Source organism: Nuphar pumila, chromosome 5, assembly GCF_984573655.1.
Source record: "Nuphar pumila chromosome 5, dmNupPumi1.hap1.1, whole genome shotgun sequence".
In the NCBI taxonomy this organism is placed as follows: Eukaryota; Viridiplantae; Streptophyta; class Magnoliopsida; order Nymphaeales; family Nymphaeaceae; genus Nuphar; species Nuphar pumila.
Genome location: NC_143253.1, coordinates 55932225 through 55952879, shown reverse-complemented (window position 1 = coordinate 55952879; position 20655 = coordinate 55932225). Strand labels below are relative to the sequence as shown.

General features: G+C 39.8%; 2 protein-coding genes across 2 annotated transcripts; both read right to left on the bottom strand.

Annotated features, from left to right (window-relative positions):
* Positions 1-1548: 1548 nt before the first annotated feature.
* Positions 1549-3030, bottom strand: LOC149837643 (calmodulin-binding protein-like protein). The gene is made up of 2 exons (XM_090007449.1): positions 2394-3030; positions 1549-2290 (listed from the first exon to the last, which is right to left on the bottom strand). Exons 1-2 carry the CDS (start codon positions 3000-3002, stop codon positions 1742-1744), a joined length of 1158 nt encoding a protein of 385 aa, XP_089863575.1. The 5' UTR covers positions 3003-3030; the 3' UTR covers positions 1549-1741.
* A 10816-nt stretch (positions 3031-13846) lies between these two features.
* Positions 13847-16052, bottom strand: LOC149837642 (UDP-glucuronate 4-epimerase 3-like). Its single transcript, XM_090007448.1, has one exon. The coding sequence runs from the start codon at positions 15528-15530 to the stop codon at positions 14166-14168; it is 1365 nt and encodes a 454-aa protein (XP_089863574.1). The 5' UTR covers positions 15531-16052; the 3' UTR covers positions 13847-14165.
* Positions 16053-20655: the final 4603 nt, after the last annotated feature.

Below are 20655 nucleotides of genomic sequence, written 5' to 3'. Positions count from 1 at the left end.
GCTTTACAAACTCGCAATGCTCCAAGCTCTCAAAGCTAACCAGCCTAACAACAAAAGGCTGCATACCAACACATTTTCATGTGCTGAATCATTTTCATTGACCTTGCACACTACTCCGTGTACAGCTTCCGCTAGCGGAAGCTGATCAAGCGCATTTTCAAATACGTATTCCATGTAGTCCATGTTGCTTAGTGCATAACCGTCTCATACCAACTATTACTTTCGAAAGAAGCACAAACTTTGCCTTAACCTTGTGTGTCATAAAGCGTATTACAACTTCATACGTACATCACAGCAAAATCTCACCACCGAAAGAACAAAATCTTGTGATCCCCGATCCGAAGATTAAACACCACAGCGAAAAGCACCACCCAGACTCATTCGTCGATGCCTAGATATTTACTCGCATAGCTCTAAATCATCATACTGGCTTGAAACCACCTAAAGCGATCCCTGAGATAATTAGCCCTAACTCACACACACCGCCCTGCGCCCAACTACTACGCATGAAACACTCTTGCAAGCCGAGAGGTCTTTAACCAAATCTTCAAAAGCAACATCCTTTGATCCGTTGGCAATCAAACAAGACTCTACATTTGAACCGCTACACAACAATGCACTAACGCACAATGCACTAACACCGATATCATTGCTTATCGCATGTGACACTATCACCATGCGCTCCTACACTCAATGGAGTTCCGCACTGCATATGCCCCCATTCCGAAAGCTCAACCCGAGACACAAATAGCCTCGTAAATAAGAGTTCACATTATGCTGCATGATGTTGCGCAGCTGAGAGCCACCCATCTTGGCATTTTTTGAGATGGGTGTGGTCTCCATATCGAGAATGTTGAGATGGGTGGCTGTCAGTGGCAATAGCTGTATAAAAAATGCCTCCACAAATAATTGTTATGAAAACCATGGGGAGTAGTCACAAGCCCACCAACCGAGAAAGTTAAAGTTGATGAAAGTTGAAATGCAAATATTCATAAATAACAGGAAACAGAAGGGTGCTATTGCAGCAGAAAAGTTAGTAGTAGGCAAAATTCATTGGGATGGCATTGGGAGTAGGAGAAAAAACGAGTTTCACAGAGTTGTTACCAAGGCAGCAACCATTTCGACAAGAGATGCTGGATTTAACAGGGATATGTGATGGTTCCACCCTATGGAAACTGGATCTCACTAGTCACCACAACTTCCAAAAAATTGTTCAGATAGAAGAATTCATGTTCACCAGATCCAGAACAGGGTTTGTAGAATGCATTTTCAACGATTCCAATACAGCATCAAGTTCATAGTTTCCCACACTGGAGGGCATCTCATAAATTAATGCCATCATCTGGAAAAACTCAAGGGCTAGGCTGGGCATATATGCCTTTTTCCTATCATTGAAGTGTAGACAACGCAACTGACAGATTTCATTACACCCCTTTGTGTGTGTGTGTGTGTGAGAGAGAGAGAGAGCTTCTGTTGGATAATTTCACACGAGAACTCATTACTGATACCTACCTAGTCTCTGTGCCCTGTGCTTGATAAAGATATGCATGACCAAAGAAGCAATCAAAAGTATCTTCTTTAAGTTCATCAATGAAAGAGGCGACACCACTTTTCGCTCAGCTTCTAAAATCACCAAGTTACAAAAATGAGGAGTTAAAACTCCACAACAACTACAGCTTCCACAGCTAAACAAAACGTGCACCAATTCTCCAAAGAGGAGAAAAGGCAGAATAATAGAGACTCAACCAACTGATTCTGGTAAATCAAATTTAACACCGTTCTTTTTCTTCAATCCCTTCACCAAATCAACCCTTCTAGGCTCCATCTGCAACGGCACCGGTGCAGACAGCCCCAACCTGCCATCCCCACAGTGGAACCCAGGGAACCCATTCTCCACTCCTTCCTCTTCCTGAGATTTCTCCTCAAAAGAGGACCCATCATCACCGGTATTAAGAATCTCTTTAACCTTTTCCAAAATTGGTGCTTCATCAATCTCCCAACTCTTGCATTCAATCCCATCTCTTCCATCAAGATCTAGTGATAACCCACCATCATTCACCAACTCAAAAGACCCATTCTCCCCTTCCAAAGCATCTCCTCTCAGAGTAAACGCTTTTTGGGGTTTACCAGAATCCCTCCCCAGCTTGTCTGCATCACGATTGTTGGATCCACCAGCTACCCTTTTCTTGTTACCGCCATCTCCGCAAGAAGACCCGTCCAGAACCTCCAAAACCCCAACCAGATCTCTCCTCACCGATCGCTTTGCCTCCCTAATCATCGAATCTCCGCTCTACAAAGAACCAACGAAAAAACATTAACAACGTTAAGCCAAAACCCAGTTCAGAAACCGATAAAAAACCGGAAAATGGAAGGTGGGATCGATCGAATTCTACCCGAATCGCGTCGATATTGCCGAGGAGATCGGCGGTCCTTTCCGCGAGCTCGTGCCGGGCCTCCGGCTTCTGGTACAAGAGGAGTATCTGGGCATGATCGGAGAGCCTGGTTCTGAGGTTATTGAGGAAGGTTTGGGCGAAGGCGATGAGCTTCAGGTGGCGGAGCATCTGAGATCGCCGGGCCAGGAAGGAGCGGAAGTGGGTCTGGATGGTGCGAGCCGCATGGTCTCTGAGGGACTGAGATCGGGCATTCGTGCGGCCCCTGGGCTGCGGACGAGTCTGGGGAGGAAGAGTAGGTGGCGGTGGGGTGAGAGAGAGGTGGTGGAGGGTGGACTCGAGAGCGGAGAGGCGATGGAAGAGGGATTGAAGATGAAGGGAATCGGGCTGGGACGGTGGTGGTGGTGGTGGTGGAGATTGGGGTTGCTGAAGAGAGGTGGCTAGATAGGTGGCGATGGTTAGGAGGGCCGAGTCAGTGGTGGTTGGTGGTGGAGGAATGGGATTGGAAGACGAACAGCAGCAGCAGCAACACTCTTGGTGGTAGTGGTAGTGGTGGTGGTGGTAGTTCTGGTGACGAGGAGGGGGGTGGTGGTGGTGATGGCTTCCGGCCATGAGGGGCTGGTGGGATTGGGTGTGGGTGCGGCGGAGAGGGGAAGGGCAGGCAGGGAAAGTGGATGACGGTGGACTCTTGTTTTCCTCTGTTGGCAAGGGGTGCCGCCCTTCTATCTCTTGCACTCATCAAGGTCTGCCCTTTTTGGCCTTGGAAAAAGGAAAAGTTGCACCATGTTACAAAAGTTTAGGTTGGAACTCTCTCTTCTTCTTCCTTTTTGAAGGCAAGCTGAGCTCTACCAGATAGTCCCATGTGGCAGAAGGATTCGAAGCTGAGCCTTCAGCTTTGCACAGGACTCCGCTTACCCCATGGGATACCACCTCTCTCTCATTGCACTCATCAAGGTCTGTCCTTTTTTGACCTTGGAATGATGGCAAAAAAGTTACACCATGATACAAAAGTTAAAGTTGGATCTCTCTCAGAAACGATTGAGTTGAATGTAAGGAAACGAGCTAAATATGGGGCATGTTTGCTTTGGTGGGGTCATGGATGAACCATCACACATGAGTACCTGACAAAGTTCAATCTTGGGAAAGTTGGCCTATGACCAACTTTCTCAAGCTTCAAAGGATATAGGCATTCTCTAGTGAGAATCGCAATTTTACATCCTGCATTTCTCATGTTTGCAAAAAACTTGAAAAAAGTGTTGCTCATGTGATTTGCATTCACAAGATCTGAGAAAATCTAATTTTCACAATGCATTGCAAACGTGCCCTTTTAAGTTCTATAACTTTCACCAAATTTAACAGTTATTGCAAGTATTGACTGATGGCTGGACTAGAGGTAGAATATGTCTTCTGGTTTGTTTTAGGTCGTCTCTACTCAAACTTGTCGGTAAGAAATAAAAAATGATCCACACCTCTTATGAAACAGCTATAGCGGGTCCTGGGGTGAAGGTGAGGACCCCCTTCATCCCAGGTTTGACTCCAACCGGCCGGGTGTGCAGGCGCTTTTAACTGGTGGGCTCCTAAAGGGCTTGAGTGTTGGTGACCCCATCCGGGGTTTTCTTGGCAAAGCAGGCCCATTAAGTGACCCGGTATCGGTGAAGGTTCCTCGTCATAAAAAAAAAAAAACTATAGCAGGTGGTCATTGTAAACGAGAGTTTTCTTTTCCCAACAGTCGGGCTAGTCCATTTGTACTTGAACGTTCCATTTTCAACTCTATGTGAGATTATACCGTGACTGCCCGGCGAGTATGCTTTTATAGCCTAGGCTATACCACTTGGGGATTATTATGGCCTTGTTCTTAGGCAGGTTTCCTGTCCCTCCAAAAAAAGAAAGGATTTGGGGGGGGGGGGGGGGCAGTGGTGGTGGTGGTGGTGTGCTCCCAATGAGCTTTGGACCCAGATCCCTCAAATAAGATAGTGCAACTCATCAATAATCGAAGCACACGGCCTCGAGTGCAGGGGTTTGTGCTTGTGCATATACACACGCAGTCTCTCTCTCTCTCTCTCTCAGACACACACAGAGTTGGCTGTTCATTTATATTTGAAGGCAAGTACATGCACAATCCATATACACAAAGACATGACCCCATTCACAGAATCGGTTGGCAGATTCAATATACAAAAACTCATGTTGCAATTATCCTTGATTATTACAGCTATGCCAACCACCTTTGGAATGCACCGTTTTCCTGGTATCTTAAAACCCAAAAAGGATAACCAAATCGAATTAATTTTAAGTTCATGCACAATTCAAGTTTTTCATCAATGAGATTCAATAGATATTAGAAAGTATAAATATTCAGACAATCCACTTTAATTTTTCCAGTGATGAAACGCCCAAAAGTCTTTCTTCATTTACTGATATCCTTTGACAGTTTCATTTCACTCATTTTTTACCCCTAAAACCCTCAGAAGATTGGTCTTATGACTTGATACCTTGATTTAGGACTTGCAATTGTAATCCCGTTCATTCATTGCCTTTCAGAAAAGAATTAAACTAATAAAATAAGACTAATTCAAGTCTAAATCAAGTTAATCGTTTTTATTTATTGGCTGTTTTCACATAGATAAGTAAAACAGCAGGAACAAGAATGATATTCTCATAATTGAATTTTACTTTGCTTTGCTTTGCAGGAAGTAGGAATCCAATCCAGTAGAGATGATAAATCTTCCTCCATAATTATGAAATTCAATGAGATTGGATTAATCTTTAAATAAATTTCAAAATTAAACTCGAGCCAATGGATCAAAGCATCTAACAGACAATTTCCAATTTTGTGCACCATATCAAGACAAACCAAATATCATTGTGTCAATTGCATATTATGAATAAGTTGATGGTGTTCTCTTATGCGCTTCATTCACAATAATTGAGGACTATGCAAGCAGTGTGAAACACCTGAGAGTAAGAGGAGATCATACTCAAGCTCATTGTCTAAGTATCAAGAGAAAATTGACAATCAAAATTTGAACACTAGGAAATTTAATGGGATCAACAACGCTGGAAGTTCATAAACAGTCTACCACAGGTGAAGCTTACGTAGTAAACATCTACACTAGCCTACAAAGAAACTAAGCACAAGGAATTTTTTTAAATTTAACTGTCCAAAGGGCATCAGTTCCATCTGTCACATGAAAGCAAACATGTTACCCTGATAGTAGGTTGGCCCCATCATAATCATCGCGCTCATGATAAGTTGATTGCAACAAAGGAATCCTAGAGGGACCACAATAATTCCAAAACAATATTTGCATCTCCCACTCATAATGTTGAACCATTCAACTATATTCGAATTAATTCCTTTTTCTTCTTGATAGACAATCTTGGGGTGATAGCTCCCATGGAATTCAAACCAGAGCTAGATCCAACTAGCTTGCAACCCATGTAGGGGCTAACAAAAGTGGAGTAACCCATGGTTGCACTGCTGCTGACCCAGATGAAAGGAGCCTGAACAAAAGGCATCTAACCTGTACCATAGTGATCCTTTAAGTCATGGACTGGAAGTGAGACCACTTCATTTTTCCCTTGGATCTTGTCCCTTCTAGTAGATATGACTCAGGATTATAGCACTTAAACCAGACATAGCCTTGTCTGTCAAGGAATCATCTGATACTTGCAACACTACATGATCCTTAGGAAGTAACTAAGTACTGGTCTTGCCATGATTGAAGAAAAACAAACTATGACATATTGACATCTCAAAATATTAATATTACAGTAAGTACATAGTAATGTTCAATACCATAAAAAAAGTTCAGAAATATCCATTGGGGACAATTTTCCAACTGAGTTTAATTAAAATGGTTTAATAAAGCAGAAACTGCAAGATAGAAGACCCTTTTAAAATAAGAAAGTCCAATTTAAGACAAGGATATAAAGTCAAATCCAACTACAAATTCAGCAACTGCAGTGTCTCTGCATAACCCACATTTAAATCATTAGACACATAATGGACCTGTTTAGACAGAAAGTGGCAGAGTTCAATTCAGGATCCAACAATGGAACCATAGTCCAGTGATCGTTACAACAATAGATGAGAAATTGAGCAGACAAAGCAACCTTTTCAGGACCTCAGATCATCAGAGTAATCAAACATGGTATAGGTATCATTGAGAATCCCAACTACCCAGAGTTAAGGATTGACATAAATGAAAGGAGACAGGATATTTTTCTGGAGGGTCAAAGTTTTTGTAATACACTTTTTACATGACAACCCGTACACCAACTTCCAAGGTTCAATTTGTAAAAAAAAAGAGTATAGAAGTACTTAGAGAACAAAAAGACACCAACAAGATGGATGACTATAGTTGTAAGGAAATTTATCTGGCTCCTAATAAGAAGACAGAGTTTCAGGCTTGCAGCAACATAAATATATGACAAGTCCACAAAAGAAGTAATTGCGTGATTAGACAGCCTTTGATGGTTTCATACATGGGAAGTTATACCTTGGTAGCACATAGCAGAAGAGAAAAAAACAAATGACAAAACACAAGGAATATAAAAAATGAAAAATACAACCCTTAAAGTAACGACCCCAACTCGTACCCGTGAAAAAATGGCAATTTTTTTTTTAAAACATTTGCGGAAACATTCCCAGAGATCTGGGGTCTTTACCGTTATAACACATCTACAACCAAAAGAGATCTTATACCCATCATCCAAACCGAACCAACTTTACTAATTAAATTCAAATAGTCTTGCAATAGAATATAAAAAAAATATAAAATGTGGAGCCACGTTGTCCCAAAAAAGGTATGAAAAGTAATTGTGTAGCCCTCGTAGCTCCTTGCAAAAGCAAGTTCCCTTACCGGGCCTCAGTCCCAAACTTTAGTTTCGCTTTTTATTACTGTTGTCCGTGGATACTAAAAAATGGATAAAATTTTTTTAGGTCAAATTAGGTCTTCAGTTGTAGTTTACCACACAATTTGTGTTTTATTACTAGGTTCAACACTCAACCCTCGACCAATATCAGGAATCAACACCATCCATCGGAATATTAGAAATCAACATCTAATGCCGGGACACTATAGAAATCAACAACCATAATATCACTTTCTTGGTATACCAAAACAACAGTTGTGTCTACACATCACCCCCAAGCAAAGTAGTGGAATCTTCCTAAAACTATGGTCGAGAGGTAAACCTCAATATCGGGTTCAGAGGCACAACAACGCATACGGAGTTTTAGTATCCTCACGGTTTTCCAAAACTGCAATGTTCAGGATTCTCATACTAAAGAAATGAAATTGAGAAAGCGTAGATTACACTGTTTTATTCTTTTATCTTATTATTAATTCAACTTTTTTAATTTGCAATTCAACATGAAAAATTAATAATACCGGTTTGCAAATCAACATGCAAAGCTCATCACGGGATCACAACCCGTGGCAATATAGAACAGTGCAATTAGAACAATAATATCAAGTGTGATTTTTGCTATGCATAAACAATTAAACAAGAAGCAACACATGCTCAAGACTCACACAACCTACGATGATCCACTTTTGATCATCAATGCATCTATATGCAAAAATCATAAATAACATGACACTTATGCATTTAATTCACATGCTTTTCAATGCATATTCATATATGCCAATTAAAGATGTTCATGAACCAAAAACATTCCTATGCATGTGTTCACAAAATCATGTCATTTATGTGCTTCTATTCATGAATTTTCTCAAAGTAAACAAGTGAACACTCATGCAATAATACACGTGCAATTAGAACAATAATATCAAGTGTGATTTTTGCTATGCATAAACAATTAAACAATAAGCAACACATGCTCAAGACTCACACAACCTACGATGATCCACTTTTGATCATCAATGCATCTATATGCAAAAATCATAAATAACATGACACTTATGCATTTAATTCACATGCTTTTCAATGCATATTCATATATGCCAATTAAAGATGTGCATGAACCAAAAACATTCCTATGCATGTGTTCACAAAATCATGTCATTTATGTGCTTCTATTCATGAATTTTCTCAAAGTAAACAAGTGAACACTCATGCAATAATACACGTGCTAAAACACATCAATTTCATGTATGCATATGCACATAAGGTAACTTTGCATTAACACTTTGATTCAGCATAACATATCAAGTCTAAGCATGTGAGAAATACCATTCTTTTGCATGCATAAGACTAAGTATAATATAAATAGAAAATATGAAATTTTACATACAAGTCTGAGTTTTTATTCAAGCTCAATTAGGCATAAGCAATATGCATGAACTAAAAGGAATTGATCATGCATCAAATCTACATATCTAATAAAAATTTACACATATGGTGACCATTAAGATTAACATGCAAAATAGTTTTCAGCAAGCACATGGCCCAACCGACCCAGTTGGCTGGGCCTGGTACACTACCAAACCCATTCAGGTAGAACAGACATTCATTGGCCCAGCCGAACCAGGTCGACTGGGTCTGTCCTACTAAACAGGATTTTTTGGCTACTAACTATCTCAGTTTAGTCCAGCCAACTGAGTTGGCTAAAAACTCAAACATAATTTTTTTTTCTTGTATGTTTCCATAACACAAACATTTTTTTTTCTATAGATCAACTACATCCAGCCGACTGGGTCGGCTGGGGTTAGGCTTCATCCCAACCGAGCTCGGTCGGCTGGGTCTGACAAACCCGACACTGGCCCAGCTCGGGCCTGAGCAAGTCTGCCAGGGCCTGGCAGACCAGTCGAATCTGATTCGGCGGGGATGCCAGTCAGCCCAACAAAACCCTTTTAAAAAAACTTTTGTTATTACTTTTTCTTTTGTAAAGAACTATATAGGCTGGGACTGGCAGGGGCTGCCAGGCCTATACCAGCCCAGCCAGTTGGCTGGGATGGGCCTGACAGGGCCAAAGCGTGCCCAGCCGAGCACAGTTCGACTGGGCTGCCAGACAGCCCAGCTGCCAACAGTAACCAGATATACATCTTACTATATTTTGGTCTGTTTTCTTTTTAACTATTTTTTTTGTAGGAAATACAAGAACTGGGCCTCGCAAGGTCTGCCAGGCCTGCAACCGCCAGTCGACTGGTTGGGCCTGAAAGCCCCTGGGCCTGCCCAGCCGAGCCAGTCCAAACCAAAAGAAAACATATATAAATATGAGATTTTTGTCGGGTCTGCATGCATATGCATAATGAAAATCAAGCATGCGTGTATGTTTATATATTTAGATTTACAGTCAAGTAAGCATGTGTATACTAAGTTCACAATCAGATTTTACATGAATCCAAAGGAATAACTTGGCAGTTGGCATGGAACATGCAACTATACATGCTGATTTAACATAAACAGTAAGGAAAAACAGAATTTTTGTTTTAACATGACAAGTATGCACAGAAAATTTTAACTAGATGCAGAATATATATATATATATATATATATATATTCTTTCCAAAATTTTAACTGCGCTAAACCTGGGCCAGATTTGCACATGTTTCAAGCATGGCAAATCTGTCCCAATTTAAGGATTCACGACACATAATGAGATACATATACAATACACATATTGATATATGTATTTTTCTCAAACTAAACCGTGAAAAGGGCAAATCGTTAATACCGATTCATGCATAATAGAGTAAATATCCAGATTTACTCTTTTTTCATGGATCTTCATTAAAATCTTGCATGGAATGCAAATCCATGCTCTTTTTCTCATTCGAAACAAGAGAAAGACCCGTACCTTATACGTAGATCGAAAGAAAACTAAGAACGGATGTGTGAAAACACCGAACGGCTGGAGATGAATGGATCTCCTTGCTTGATCTTCTTCTTCTCCCTCCCTCCTTCTCTTTTCCTCTTTTTCTTTCTTTTTCCCTCTTTCTCTTTCTCTCTATTTTTTTTATGATTATATAGACCTACTAGGGGGTGGGGTGATGCTCCCCCCTCTTTAGCCTCTTCTAAATGGGCCGGAGAGAGAGAGCTTTCCCTTTTTTGGGACTCTCACTCACACTTTTCTAATATTTTAAAATTCATTTCTTTGTTGACTTTTCAAAGTTACTATTTTTTCAAGTCTTTCTCAACCCTTCTTTAGCCTTTCTTAAGTCCATTAAGGACTCTACTAAAGAGTCCTAATTAGTTTCTAAAAATTAAAATTCGAAATTAATTAAAATTAATTAATTAATTATTATTTATTAATAATTAAATATCTAAAAACTTTCAGTGGGTATCTTATCTCTCTGAGAGTCTTTTTAACACTAAATTAACTTTAATTTAAATATAAAAATGAATTTAAAGCTAGATTTTTGTTGGGTATGAGGTTTTGGATCTAGATCCAAGATCCAAATCCATATCCATATCCAAAATCCAAATGGGTCCTAAGCTGAATCAATTCTAGATTAATATGGGTCTTGGATAGAGTCCATATCCATATTAATTTGGATCAAAAGCATTGAATCCAGTCCGATTCAAATCCGGACCCGGCCCGTCGAGGCAGTCCTTTTCGAAAAAAAATACGATTTTCGGGCCAACTGTAGCTCGAATTCAGAAAAGTAAAATATCATTACGCTCAGAATTTTGAGACGCATCTAACAATATAACTTGAATTTCGCTTCTGAATTTTGTCCGAAAATAACCTAAATTTTGCTTGAATTTAAAGGTTGAAAATAAAACTTTTTCTCACGTTTTAAGTGGCTCGTTTAGGCCTTGACGATGAGACCTGGGCCAAGTCCAGACTCAAAAGCATCGACCTAAAATCGAAAATCTACCGATTTTTCTTCTATACTTAGCCAAATTTTCAAAAAACTCAAAATGACTAAGCATGAAAATATACGATATTACACTTGACATGGGAACTATGTTATTGTGACACGACACTTAGGGTGCCGTACTCGTCAACAAAGATACTGGTACCTGGACACGGCATTTGCCGTGTCCTATATTATATTATATTATATATTATGTTTTCAATATATAATATACATTTTAGATATATAATATATATTTTAGATATATATATATATATATATATATATATATATATTTAGCCGTGTCCCCATCCCCACATTTCTTGGAATTTCTGTGCCGTACTCTCCGTACCCGTACCCAGGGGAAGGTTCAAGTAATCAGAAAGAAGCAATTGCATGATTAGACAGCCTTGGATAGTTTCATATGTGAATGTTAGACATGGGAAGTTATACCTTGGTAGCACATAGTAGATTTCAGGAAGAGAAAGAAATAAATGATAAAACACAAGGAATATAGAAAATGAAAAATACAACCCTTGACATGAGAACAAAAATACCTAAGACGTATTATCAGCATAAACTTCAAGACTTTTGGTAGTTAAAATGTCCAACAACTTTACCATGGTTGAACTTACTCATCCATCCTAATTTTGGGCAACAATAGAAAATTTGTAAGGTTCAGCATTAATTGACCTGTAGCTGGGTTCTTATGCTTCTTCGGATACGAAATACTCCCAAACAGTGTGGTCCTATGTAATTGCTAATACTAGGTGCTCCAAGTAAAAGATTCAACCATGATGCTCACATGCTACCACTCAAATTGGCAGTAAGATTGCAACATCGAGATAGCCTGTAACAGCCTGAGAGTGACCATATTTAGGTCAATAAGCTTTATCTAGGATGCCAGCCTGATCAATAATTCCAACAACAGCCAAAATATTAGCATTTGCTTGGCTTATGTGGAGAAAGAACACCGTCCAATAATATATGGACTCAATCCAGTTATAATTTCTATTGGATGTTCAGAAATTTAACTTGGACCATTTGACCATATTTTTTCTGACACCATAAAATTCAAAGAAAGACTCTATAGTATACTTTGATATAATAGTTTAAGGAACAACATTTTCATCAAGACATTGGAGAACATGAATATATAAAGATATCTTGTGAGAATCCCAGCCAACCTAGCACAGAAACTTTCATTCAAGTGTAGCTCCAAGAATCACCAGACCCCAACTTCATATCCTCAGAAAACTCCCAGAGAGTAATTATGTGCATTCAAAAGGTAAAAAAATCATAGCAAAACAAATTAACAAAAATATTTTGGAAAATAACATGAAAGAAATTCATTCTATAGAAAGAAGAGTCAGTAATTCATTTTTATGAGTATGTAAAAAGGACAGACTCACTTTCCTTTGCAATATATGCCAAGCCACTCAACCTAGAGGGAGACATGGTTCATGCCACTGGAAGATGCTTGAAAATGTTCTAATTTTGATTTTCGGATTTTATATTCAATACATAGCTTATGTAACCACAATGTCTAATACAATTGACAAATAAAAAATCTGGACTCATGCCCCAAATTGTGAAGTTCCACACCAAAATCGAAGAATTAAAAATATAAATCTGAATCCAGATAAAACAGTGCAAACTACAGGGAATACTTTAAGAGTTAGATGACTAGAACTACATCTATAAGCATGAACAAGTCTCGTAGTTTTCTTGGAGAACTGTGTGAAAGAGTAAAGACTTAGGCCACCAATTTTATGATTTGGATTTAACTCAACATAACATAGTTGGGCATTAATTAAAAATTTGCATGCCCTGAGGGTCTTATTAGTGGCATGACCAAGTTTAAGGTTACATGGGACAAACCTTCAATTCCATTGGAAAGATAAAAATGGAAAGGAAAACCTGCAGCCAAGTCTATAGTTGTTCAAACCTACAAAAAATGGAAAAACAAGGTAATGCTGCAAAGCTCCTAAGAGTTGAACCTGAAGTGATCCCATTACGTGATCCAACATTAATCATCAGAAATGAATCAAACCTAGTTATGAGTAAAGCTGTGTTCCATAGGCCGTTCTAAAAACACACGGGGAAACTAAAATATTTTATATACAGAACAAGGATCCATCAAAATAGTAATTTGCGTAACAAGCAGAAATCAAGGAAGAAATTGTTGGGAACAAATATAGTACAGACCAGGAAAATCCGACATTGCATAATGATGAAGACAACAGATTGTCAACATCAATATGCCTTATCGCAACTACAAGGGGTGATGGAGTTGACAGACACTTGGAAAAAGAAGACAATTATTTAAGACTAGCAGTGCATGCAATAACAAAGCATGTATGAAAAACGAGATTACAAGAGATATAATCTAGGTCACCTAAAATTGGGATATAAGGGGTAAAAATGAAAAAAGAACTGTCCATAATGTTCTTTTTGAAAGGAATGCTAACTAAACTGTTAGATTTCCATTATCTCTAGAATGGTTATGCCGTGGTAGGAGAACATTGCAACCCACTTAACACATCATTTCTTCATTACATGATGCAGAAGATTGTATATGCTACCCTCGACAGAAGCAGTTCATTTCTGTAACACCAAATACCTTCAGCAAATAAATCAATTTGGAATTCACAATCTGCTAGCCAATCGAAATAAGAAATAGCATTTTTGCCCAACAAAGCAAAAGGAATACGTACTTCTCTCATAGAAAAGTACCAAGTAATTTAATTAAGATATGTGTTACCCAACTTATTTTAGGTGGGATAAAATGCAAGGAAGTACAAAATAGGAAAATGGAAAGGAAGAAACCTATGTACTAAAGTAAGAGGAGTCTTCAATTTTGGTACAGATCCAGGAACGTTCCACAAACAGTAGCCAACAAAACTCAAACCTAGGGGCCACATTCCTTTTTATGATGCTAATAAAAAAATCAGATAAAATCAAAATCATGAATTTTCAAACAGTTCTACCATCAAACCCTGGATCAGAACCGCAAACTATCGCCTCCACCTCGCTTCCTGCTGGAATTTCCATAATAATCCAAATACCATTTCACAAACTTCTTCAAGCCAGTCTGCAGGTCAGTCGTTGGCTTATACCCCAATTCCTCTTGAGCAAGGCTGATATTTGCATGCGTGAATGGTACATCCCCATTCCTCGGCAACTTCATCACCTTTCTCTTTGCCTTAACCTTCAATAATCTCTCCAAAATGGTGACCAATTCGCTCACCAGAACAGGTGAAGTGTTCCCCAGATTAAAAATCCTCAATTGGGCAGGTCCGCTCTTCTTCCCCCCGCTCCCCGTGCTCTTTTCTGCCGTATCCAACGAGGCCACACACCCCTTCACGATGTCATCAATGTAGGTAAAGTCCCTTGCAACAGAGTCATGATCAGCACCTTCGAAGATGGGTATGCTTTTCCCCCTCAAGATGTCTCTCGTGAAGAAGAAATAGGCCATGTCTGGCCTACCCCAAGGACCATAAACGGTGAAGAACCTCAACCCAGTGATCGAAAGGCCATGAATATGGTTATAGGTGTGGGCTATCTCCTCACCAGCCTTCTTGGTAGCAGCATAGAGGCTCGCTGGCTGGTCCGTCCGATCAGATTCCGAAAATGGCACCTTAGTATTCAATCCATAGACCGAACTAGACGAAGCCCACACAATGGCGGGCTGCGGATTCGCGACTCTGCAAGCCTCGAACAGATTCACGAGGCCGGCAACATTGCTCTGGACGTAGGAGCTAGGATTCTGCAAAGCGTACCTCACGCCGGCCTGCGCAGCGAGGTGGAGGACGTGGGTGAAGGGGACGACGTCGAAGAGCTTCGCCAGGAGGCCGGAATCGTTGATGTCGCCCTCGACAATGTACAGGCCTACGGATTTCTGGAGATGGAGTTGGCGAGCACGCTTCAGGGATGGTTCGTAGTAGTCATTGAAGCTGTCAAGGCCGAGCACGCCGTCGCCCCGGCGTTTCATGGCAGCGGAGACGTGAGATCCGACGAAGCCGGCGGCTCCGGTGACCAGCACGGTGAGTGCATTGTGACGCTTGACGCGGGTGGAGGAGCGGACCAGCTTCTCCCAGGATGGTCCTCCATAGGAGGCGCGGATGGGGAAGGAGGACGAGGAGGAAGAAGATGAGGATGGGGAGGGTCTGAGGAAGAAGAAGAGGATCGCGCCGACGATGACAGCTGACCAGAAGGCAAGCCTATAGAAGGAGGACTGGAAACGGAAGTTGCGATGGAAGGAGAATGGAAGAGACTTCTCGAGCTTGAATTTGCCTGGTGTGGAAGGGATGCCGTTGCCGTTTTCTGTATCTAAATGGTGGGGTGAGGGTTTTAGCAGTTGAGACATCTCTCCTCTTCGTTTTGTGAAGTTGGTATCAATCGGATCTTTGCTTTATGAAGGAATAGATGAGAAGGGATAAGAGAGAGGGGAAATGGGTCTCAGATGGATTTGGGAGGGAGGAAGGTTTTGATGGGGCACAAGGAGGAAACGCAGTAGGGTACACAAGGTGGTGTCTGGAATGGGTTTCTATTTTATTGGGGAGTTGAAAATGATCGGTTATGAACCTTTTTTGTTGTACCAGGAAATGGTTTTCTGCATCTCTGGTTTGGGGTTAGGACAAGAAAGAACAAAGAAAAGCGGGAGAGACAATGTGATTATCAGGGTTTCTGAGAAAATGATTAAAGGAGGGAAATGGGGGTTGGTGGTTGCCTTTGGAAACAGTGCTTCTTCAGATATGTTAAGGGATGAGGTTGAATGAATTTTGTGAACAGAAGAAAATGGGGTTCTTTTTGGCGACCGAAGAGAAGGGTTGTTGCCCTCTGATCCAAAGAATAAGATAAGTAGATAGGACTGTATTTCTGTATTTTACGAGATTGAGTTTGGGCAATGGCTTTTCCCTGTGTGTGCGCTTACAGGGATTGTAGAGAGGAAAGAGGCAGGGCTTGAAGAGAGAGAGAGAGGTGATTGTTTTTTTTTTCTATTTTTTATCTATTTTCTTCTCCTGATGGAGGCCTGCCAAAAAGTGGACAAGATGAGGAATAGCAGATCATAGTGAGAGCCGGAAGGAACATGGAAAAAGAGGTTTGGGACGTGGACAAGAGGGGGAGAAATTTGGGATGGCGTCAAAGAATCGGTAATAAATGATGGTGGTGGTGACAGGGTGCTTTGGCGTTTACACTTTTCTTTTTCTTTTTTTTTAATGGCACGCTTATTCGAGTATAGAATTTTGATTTGGGCGAGCAAAATGAGAGGTGGGTGATTGGGTGGAGGACCATGAATTTCTGTGGGGGATCCCATTATTGCATGACCCCTTGCCCCTTTTTTTCATTGTTGGGGGAGAGAGAGAGAGAGAGGGCTGACTGGATTCCGACTACTTTCATGCAATGAGTGGTGGATGAGAGCTGTTTTTGGGAGTCTGTGGATTGCTGTACAATTTTAGTGTTTTCTGCAATACCAATCCAGGGGATGTGATGGAGGGTTCTTGACCGTTGGGAGAGGGAAGGGGCTTATGTGTTAGTGTGTCACGTGTGCGCACACATGTGAGCATGTTTAGAGAGAGACAGAGTACAAAAGGCTTGTACAGGGAGTACTTGCATATTGCTTGCAATTTGGATTTATTTATGATAGGGTGTGAGCTGTGCATCAGCACCAACTTAATGAAGAATCCACGAAGGAAGCAAAGTGATGTAAATGGCTCGGATCAATGTTGTCAGTATGGAATCGAATAGGCTTGCATTGGCCGTTTCAAATCGTCTCGGCCCTAAATTGATACAACAAAAGGCTGATACGTCCCTTTTAAAAATATCGAAACGATCTAATCCCCATTCAGCCTTTGTTTTTTATATTTCTTGATTTTAAATATTTTTTAATTAAAAAATAAAAATGGCTGATTCAGCTCGATTCGGTAGTCAGCCAAATCTCTGAATTGATTTTCAAATCGATTCACCTCCGATTCTGATTCTAACAACATTGGTTGGGACCGGTACAGCCAACTTAGGATCCAGGCTCTGATACAGATTGGGCACTGATGGTTATTAAGATAGAAATTTTTAGATTTTAAGGCTCCATATCTAGCCCCTCATTCATCTAGGTGGATGTTGAAGCTTATAACCAATTTCATCAGTTTTGTTGGATATCTGACCCAATCCTATGGCCACGACATTTGGAAACAATTTTGTGCTAAACACACACACACACACACACACAGGGTCTTGGGCACCAATATCAATTGTTCATCACTAACTTGTGCAGAAGCCACTGTCGTGGTCATTGCTATGTGCTCCATAAGCCTAGTTGCCAGCCCCATTTTGTTGTTGCTTCATGTTTTGAAAGTTGCTCAACCCGTAAATGTGGTCACATCTTAGTGTTGGTTCTGCTCAGTGTTGTCAGTATCGGTGGCCAATGCGTATAGTATCGCCAGAAAATTGATACGATATTAACGTGAATCAGTTATTTTTTAATAAATGTAAAAAAATAGCTTAAAATTATTTTTTTAATATTATTTGAATGACTTTGACATGTGTTACGTTCTGATTGATACATATTATATTTTAATTGTTTTTGGGCCGATTTAGAATGAATTCACTTGAGAATCATTATCCAACCGATTCACCTGAATCACCGATACAGGTCCGATTCAGCTACTGACAACATTGGTTCTGCTTCTCTTCATTTCCTTCCCACAAGGCCTCTAGCCAGCATTTGAATGTCATACTATAATTAGCATGAAACCTGCCACTTAGGGATGTCAATAGTTTGGATTTAGGTAAGACATTTAACTGAATCTGAATCCATTTAGTTGGATTGGATAGAAAAATTAACATTGCATTATATTAGGATTTTACTTGGAGTTCTATATTTGAATCTGAATTCCACTAATATCCTAATCTGACTGCATATGAAAGGCATATCCAATTAGCTGTTTAAGTTGTTGGAAATTATACCTTAGTGGGCCAGGCAATTGAGATTGAACCAGTGAGCTTTGAGGCACATGATAATGAACTGTCTTTCAAGCAATAGTCGCCCTACTTAGGATCAAGTTCGTGGTGTAACGAGTACTCTCTATAACTATGCTCTCAAGATACAACTGAGCTTTCACCTTCTCGCAAATGATTGGACTAGGTCCTGCATTGGGTGAGTCCATTAACATCGACACGAACCACCTTAAACAACCTCCTGATTATGATAGAAAGATCTACGTTCAATTAACATTGCATTATATTAGGATTTAGGTAATACATTTAAATGAATTTGAATCTATTTAGTTGGATTGGATAGAAAAATTAGCATTGCATTATATTAGGACTTTACTTAGAGTTCTACATTTGAATCTGAATTCCACTAATACCCTAATCTGATTGCATATGAAAGGCATATCCAATTAGCTGTTTAAGTTGTTGGAAATTACACTTTACTTAGTGGGTTGAGCAAGTGAGCTTGGAGGCACATGTAAATGCACTATCTTTCAAGCGATAGTTGCCCCACTTAAGATAAGTCATTGGTGTAACGGGTACTCGTGCAACTATGTTCCTAGGATACAATCGAGCTTTCACCTTCTCGCGAATGATTGGACCATGCCCTGCATTGGGTGAGTCTAATAACCTCGACACAAACCATCTTGAACAACCTCTTGATTATGATAAAAAGATCTAGGTTCAAATCTGAATCTATTTTACTTTTACCTTGCTTTAAAAAAAAAAGGTTCTACTTTTACCTGATCTGAGATAAGATACCATGACAAATTAAAAAAAGCATTGTGTTCTTTGTTCCTATGTAAGCCTTATTTTGCAAAGATTATTACATTGATGATAATAACAATGGGGATTATTCTCATACAACTCAAGTATATACTCGAGTTCCGATTAAGACCCGTAATTTTTTAATGTAAAAATGATAAAATTATTGTTTTATCGAGTATGGTCTGGCTTTGGTTCATGTAGATTTTATCGGGTCTGGGTATGCTTTTCTTATAGTGAACCCGATTAGACTCGGGTCCAGACCTGATACCATACCCAAAAATCTGGTCCAAGTCTGGTTTCACCTGGGTCCAAACCAAACCTGACCCATTGACACCCCTAACTGGCAGGGGTCTGCCTAACCCCAACTTGCCTTTCAAAAAAACAAAACAAAAAAGACAGTGGGTCACCTGGACTCTGTTCCAATGTTGTCAGTATCGGTATCGGCCCTGAATCGTTGGGCCACCGATTCAGGGTGAAGCATATCAAAATTCTGCCGATACGATGTGTATAGGCTGATACAGGCAGATACGTATGGATACTGATAACATTGCTCTATCCCCCTACAAATTTCAATCATTTCAAATGTCCAAAAAACTTGCTTGGCAGGTGTTTGACTCTTACACATGTTTCTGGGACCATGATCCATCTCCACTGTCTGGGCCAAGATGTCAAAGCCCCTGCTTGAGCCAGAAAGATACATTTATTTCAGAACTTACTACACATTGGCTGACCATTAATCTTTGTACAACTTGTTTCCAGCAATCATGAAAAAACTTGAATGATGAAAACATTTGAAACACATTCACAAGTGCAGAGCCATACTCATAAGTGGAGAGCCAAAGATTGCTTAACCCCCCCACTGTCATGTCATTCATCTGGCAAGAACAGTATTATTAATAAAAAAATAAAATAAAACCCACAAAGGTTTCACAACATACAATTCAGTATGATGAAACACCATGTTGATAAACAAGACCTTGTATGATATAAAGTTTAGTCTGGTGCTCCAATTCCACCAAGTGTTTGGAACTAACTTGCCTCAGCTACTGGACTCACCTCAGCTCAAACATGTTCCTTTAAAAAAAAAATCTAGTTGCTTCAAGTTCTCCATTAGTCCAGTCCAGAGCTATTCTCTTCATGTTAGGAAGTTGGGATATTGGACTATTAGCAACTTTGCCTATCTCATTATTTCATATCAGTTTCCAATCTATTATGGACTCACCCAAGTTTGCTAATTCAACCCAGTTTACAAACTAGCAGGATCCATGGTTTGGAATTCTAATCTCAAAAAGCACCAGACTTGCCAAACTGGTAACAGGTCCTGCAAATGCTTGCTAATGTACAGCATTGTTTCTCTAGCGTCTAGTTACACCAACTAGATTGTTTCAACTCTCTCTTACACTCATCAATTCACACAACAGAGCATAAAATTCACATTGTCTAGGAAATAGAAAACCTTCCAAACTTATCCAATAAGAAACATTTATCGAATTTTGGGTATTTTTTTGAAATTCTGACCTTACTTAGGGCCTAAAAAATTTATAAAATTGTAGGCCATTGATTTTTTAAACCTTATAAAAGCATATCCATCCATCCGAATCAAATGTTTCAAGAACTGATTCCTATAAAAACAAAACCAAACATCACATCTGTAAGGTCAGAATTTCTAAAAAACACCGAAAATCATATAAATATTTCTTATTGGGTAGGTTTGAGAGGTTTTCTATTGGGTA

Excerpts from the sequence above, each read along its gene's own strand:
- LOC149837643 (XM_090007449.1), bottom strand. The coding sequence starts at position 3,002 with ATGGCCGGAAGCCATCACCACCACCACCCCCCTCCTCGTCACCAGAAC. Across the intron at positions 2,291-2,393 it reads GCAATATCGACGCGATTCGG|AGCGGAGATTCGATGATTAG; the intron begins GTAGAATTCGAT and ends GGTTCTTTGTAG.
- LOC149837642 (XM_090007448.1), bottom strand. The coding sequence starts at position 15,530 with ATGTCTCAACTGCTAAAACCCTCACCCCACCATTTAGATACAGAAAAC.